The following is a 5,935-nucleotide window of genomic DNA, read 5'->3' on the forward strand; positions in this document are numbered from 1 at the left end:
ATACATACATATATATATATGTATATATATATATATATTCTGCTGATTTAGAGGGTCTTGTTTTCTTGTTGAAATCCATGCACTCTGGCTCTTACACTTTTCCTGTCTCTTGTTTCTCAGGTTTCCCAGGGACCAGAGGGAAGGGACTTGATGGGTTTAGGGCTCAGTGTTACAAGGTCTGTCATTCTCTGTATAATATCTTTCTGTGGGTCTCTGTATTTGTTCTCATCTGCTGCAGGAGGATGCTTCTCCCATGATGACTGAGCAAGTCACTCATCTACGAGTATAGCAGAATGTCATTAGCAGGTTTTTTTTTTTGCTATGCTTTGTTTATTTGTTTTAGAACAATAGTTTTTGGTTTACCCCAGATCCCCGGGCAACCTGAGGAAGAGACCTGGTCAGTCATCCTCATCAGCTTAGACCATGAAATCCAATATAGACATGTTAAACAGAATCACCCTATATGGGCTACCCATACATGCTTCAACATTGCCAGGGCATAAATTTCATTTCATGCCCTGGACTATCGAGTCTCTGGTTCTTGGTAACCAAGGCAAGTGTCGTTTATATGTTGCACCTTGTGGAGTGGCCCTTAAGTCAGGTCAAACACTGGTTGGCTACTCATACAAGGTTTGTACCACCATTGCACCAGCACTTCTTGTAGGCAGGCCATCATTGTAGAGCAAAGGGTTTTGTGGGCTGGTGTCTATGCTTCTCCTTTGGCAGTGTGCAGAGTACCTTACTGTGCCAAGGACACAAGCACTTAGGATGAAAGCTCTGTGTGGGCACCAGATCAGCTTCTCCATGTCCAGTGAGTTGTGTAGGTGTCATCTCTAGCAATAGGGCCTTGCTGCCAGTTGTCAAGAGCAACCTCTAGTCCATCAACAAACAATCCTGGTTTGTTTGAAGGTTCCCGTGGGATCCCTTAACCAAGAAATCAATTAGTTGTAGCCCAATCCAAGAAATGGAAGCTTCATTTGGTAACAAGTGATATTCATTTGGGGTTATGTCTCACTCGTTAGTTAGCATTTTCCTTAATGCCACTTTCATAAATTTTATGAAGCTATTCATCAAATAGCCTTTAATTTCAGCTGTCACTTCCACACTTCTCTACTTGTTATTCTCTTCCCTGCACCCCTGCAGATGATCCTCCTGTTCTCTTTCCCCTAACCTAGTCATTCATTGCTATCTGTTCTATTTTTCCTTTCCTAGTGACATCTATTTGTGGTCTGCTTCCCAGTTTTTTACAATGGCAGATTTTCCTGTGGTCTGCCTCTAGAGGGTTAGCAAGCAACCCCCACTCCCCTAGTAATAACCCCTCTGGGCCATACCTGGTCTAGCTCCAGAGTTATCACTCATTCCTAATCCATCCTTCATGTTACAGATACCTTTTGCTGCCCTATATACATCTTGTTAGGGAGTTTTCCACGGGTACAAAGCCTATGCATAACTTGGTTAGGGGGAAACCTGAAAACCTCAGGTACCTCCTGAATCAGGTATTTATACTTGACATTGTATTTTTGGAAGCTTCATTCAGGTTGTTTTGAATATATGGAAGTCTACTGGCTAAAGTGTAAATATAGGGAAAATAAAAAAATGCCCTGGGCTAAAGGAAAGTGCTTTAGTCCACCGAGGGTGGGGATCTCTGCACCTGGTAAGGCTAAGTTCATTCTCAAAGTGTCTCTGAGTCTTCATTTCATGGACCCATGTTAACCCGCACACCCACACTGTGCTACCCACAACATCTTAAACTATAAAAACCTCTGTGGTTCTATGAGTTCTAGCTTGGTTATTATTGATTTAACAGCTAATATCCACATTTACACAAATTCCACGCCATATTAGTCTTTCTGGATCTTGGTTATCTCACTCAGGATGACTTTTTTTTAAACTAAGAAGCTCATGATTTCATTTTCTGTCTCTTTCTACTTGTAGGTTTTTGTTGTCCGAATTACCACAGTGTAAAACTTATTATCTGGCTTATTTTCCATAATGTGTTATCCTATAATTCAATCAATTTTACAGGACATAACCTGCCAGATATGGTTTACCACAGATTTCAGAGTGGCATCTACCTCCCCAGACCATATAAATTTATAAGTTTAAGGTTAACTGTAGGAATTCAGTTAATTCTTGATAGTAGTAAAACCCATCACCATCATCATTTATGCCCCGGCAATGCTTAAGCATGCATGGGTAGCCTGTTTAAGGTGGTTTTCCAGTTATTCCTATCCTAGGCAATTCTAGATGCTTGTGTTATTGTCATATCCAAGGTTCCACAGTTAGTCTTCCTTTGTGCTGTCTATCCGACTTTTGTTGGGCCTTCCTCTTTGCCTTATCCCATACACTCCTCCAAGCAGTGCTATCTTTGGATATTTGCCGTTGTTCATTCTCATAACATGGTGAAGTATCTCAAGTGCCTTTGCAGTATCCTGGCCTTTACTTCTTTATGAAGATGGAGATGTTTCTTAATGTCATCATTGAACAGTCTATCTCTTTATGGGACACCTAGAAGCCTTCTGAGACATGCCATCTCAAATACATTCAGTCATTGTTTTGAGGAGCATCTCCTTGTCCAGGTTTTGGAGTTGTAAAAAAGGTGGCTTAAAACAAGTGTCTCATATTCTTGCAAATTGGTAGGGTGGGTATGGGGTCACAGTTTAAAACCCATAGTTGTGAGGGTTTTTTTTAAGATTTATTTATTTATTTTGTTTACAGTGTTCTGTCTGTATGTGTGCTTGAAGGCCAGAAAAGAGCAGCACCAGATTTCATTGCAGATGGTTGTGAGTCACCATGTGGTTGCTGGGAATTGAACTCAGGACCTCTGGAAAAACAATCAGTGCTCTTAACCTCTGAGCTATCTCTCCAGCCCCCCATAGTTGTATTTTTGAGATTATAATATAATTACATCATTTCCCTTTCTTTTTCTTTCACTTTGAACCCTCCCATACACCCTTCCTGACTCCCTTTCAAATCCATAATCTTTTTATTAATTATTGTTACATGAATATGTCTATAAGAGTATACATAAATATTCCTAAANATGCTTCATAGCTCACTATTTGGCATTGGGTAAGCAATTTATGTGTTGTTACTGGGGAAGATCATTTCTCCTGCTCTCAGTATTTCTCTAGTTCTCCTGGGCATGCCCCCATCCACTTTAGGATATCTCTTAATAGCGTCAGATGTTACACCCATTAACTCTCAACAACATGAGTACATTAGCTTTTTAGGGGAAGGTTTTCTCCTTTGTGTCACATTGAAACATGGCACATTTGAGAAGAAGCCGGCCACCACATTCTGCTTTTCACATGATAAATCATTATAATGACTTTAAAAACATATTTGACCACTTAAATTGACAAGAAATCACTCTGGTAGAACCCACAATGCTCAAAAATTATTCATGAGAGTCTTTACATCTTTGTAATGTTCCAAAAGAATTGTACACTTGTTTATGGCCTAAGTGTACCAGGTCCAGAGAGGAACTGCTGCATAATTTTTGAAGACTGTGTGAGAATTCAAATAAGAATTAAAAAGACCATTATTCAGTTATTCCTTTTGTGTACACGTTTATTTTCTATTTTGTCATAATCAGATTACCCATAATCTTTGTGTTCTTATTTAGACATCAACATGTCAGCACACGTTTTACAAAGCTGTGAAGATAAAAGTCAGACCTTTCAAGAAGCCTAGCAAAACATGGGAATGAGTGTTGTGATAAATTCAAACAATATGAAGAAAACTGGAATTTACATGTCGTAAAAATATGTCATTAGCTTATGTAATATATAAGCATCTTTATAAAATAAACACGGGACTGAGCCTCTGGAACACTGCAGAAGATCATGGAAATTTCGAAGTCACTTTGCTTCTAAGGGAATTCTGAAAGTTATAAAAATAAAAAGGCAGATAAATATCTTTCTTTTTATAATTTGAAGGATACTTTATTGTTTCTGGAATTAAAGCCACATAAGTAAGATCTTACATGTTTAATATAGTCTGTCACTCATATAAAATTGGAAAAAAATAGATTTAAAATTTGAGACCAATATGGCTATTAATTTCTGTATAACGCCAACTCAACATGGCAAACTAGGATACTTCATTCCAAACAGGGTAAGACACAGAATTCGAACATAACTGGGGACACAGAAGCTGTCCAGTTAAGTAAAGGGTTGTATGATTTTAAATACACCTGTGGAAGACCTTGATGATGCTCTTCACTCTTCCTGCTGACACTACAAGTCAACTTGGAATGCAATTAGGTTCTTACTTCATTGAGAAAAACTCCAGCCTTTTAGTCATATTCTTAAAAGCCTCTTTTACTTGTTTATTTCTAAGTGTATAAATGAAGGGATTCAGCATGGGTGCAACTGAAGTGCTGAGCAGAGCGATCCCTTTATTTAAAGCGACTCTCTCCTTTGCAGATGGCCTCACATACATGAAGATGCAGCTGCCATAAGAAATGGACACCACAACCATGTGTGAAGAACATGTAGAGAAGGCTTTCTTTCTCTGTTGAGAAGATGGGATTCTCAGAATAGTCCTGATGATGTGTGTGTAGGAAAGGCTCACTAACACCAGCGTAACCAGGAGCGTCAAAATGGCAGAGAGAAGCGCCATTAGTTCTATTGTGTGCGTGTCAGTGCAGGAGAGCTGAAGTATAGGGAAAACGTCACAGAAGAAATGGTCTACAATGTTAGATGCACAGAAATCAAGTTGGAGCCCCATGATGAGAGGAGGAAAAATGATCAGGAAACCAGACAGCCAGGAAGCAAAGACCAGCAAGTTGCAAATTCTTCTGCTCATGATGGTCATGTAGTGTAGGGGTTTGCAAATGGCCACATAGCGGTCATAGGACATGGCTGCCAGAAGAAAAAATTCAGTTGCCCCTAAGAGAATAGTGAAAAATAGTTGTGCTGCGCAGTCATTGTATGAAATGTTTTTATCCCCCGTTGCCATGCTAACAAGGAATTTGGGGATACAGACAGTTGTGAATGAAATTTCCAAAACTGAGAAGTTCCGTAGGAAGAGATACATGGGTGTCTTGAGATGAGAATCCAGTAGCGTGAGTGTGATGATGGTTAGGTTCCCAGTAACACTCAGCATGTATATGAGAAAAAGAAGCACAAAAATGACCACCTGCAGTTGTAGATCATCTGTTAATCCAAGAAGAATGAATACAGTCACCGTCGTGTGGTTCTTCATAGCTAAGGTCTGATTGCCCAAAGTAGGGAAAGAAAATTAGAAACGAAGAGGAAAAGTCTAAACAGCATGTGTGAAAGTCTTTACAGGAACAGTAGAATTCACACTAAACAACCCTCAAAAAGCACTGCTCTCCAAAGAGAATAGGATCCCGAAAAGCCAGTACATGCAGTAGAGATAAGTCCCAGTGCCGCTGCCAGTGGCTCCTCAGTCTGCCCCAGCCATACAACTGTCAACCACATTTCCTTCCACAAAGCAATATGCCTTACCCTCTCTTAGGATTAGAGGGCGGTGGGGTTGGAGGGTGAGTGGACAAAATAGGAGGAGAGGAGAGAGTGGGAATTTAGATCGGTATTTTTAAAAAAATATATATAGTACAGGGAGTAAGGAGAAGACAATGAATCTGCAAAGAGTTTCAACGAGGAGCAGAAGTGAATATAATCAACATAGTGTATGAAAATCCCAAAGAAATATTTAAATACATTATTTTAAAATGAAAAAAGAGCACTGTTCTCTGTTATTAACCTCTACAATTTTTCTCATATTTTTTACCTGTTCCCTTACTAAGTAAATTCAAGTTTTTGTTGTTGTTGTTGTTAAAAGTTCATAAACAAATAAATAATATATTCAACAGACAAAGTCATTTAAAGTGTAAAATCAAATATACACAAAATTATCACAATATTTAAATTTGTATTTCTGTATTATACTTGGATCCCTCTCAACA

The 5,935-nt window shown here is 39.0% G+C and overlaps 1 protein-coding gene across 1 annotated transcript; it reads right to left on the reverse strand.

The window, feature by feature from the left end:
• Positions 1–4,272: 4,272 nt before the first annotated feature.
• Positions 4,273–5,217, reverse strand: LOC126495477 (olfactory receptor 6C74). Its single transcript, XM_050133056.1, has one exon. The coding sequence runs from the start codon at positions 5,209–5,211 to the stop codon at positions 4,273–4,275; it is 939 nt and encodes a 312-aa protein (XP_049989013.1). The 5' UTR covers positions 5,212–5,217.
• Between the last annotated feature and the right edge of the window lie 718 nt (positions 5,218–5,935).

Source organism: Alexandromys fortis, unplaced genomic scaffold (genome assembly GCF_014885135.2).
Source record: "Alexandromys fortis isolate MF-2015 unplaced genomic scaffold, M_Fortis_MF-2015_v1.1 scaffold_478, whole genome shotgun sequence".
NCBI classification, from domain to species: domain Eukaryota; kingdom Metazoa; phylum Chordata; class Mammalia; order Rodentia; family Cricetidae; genus Alexandromys; species Alexandromys fortis.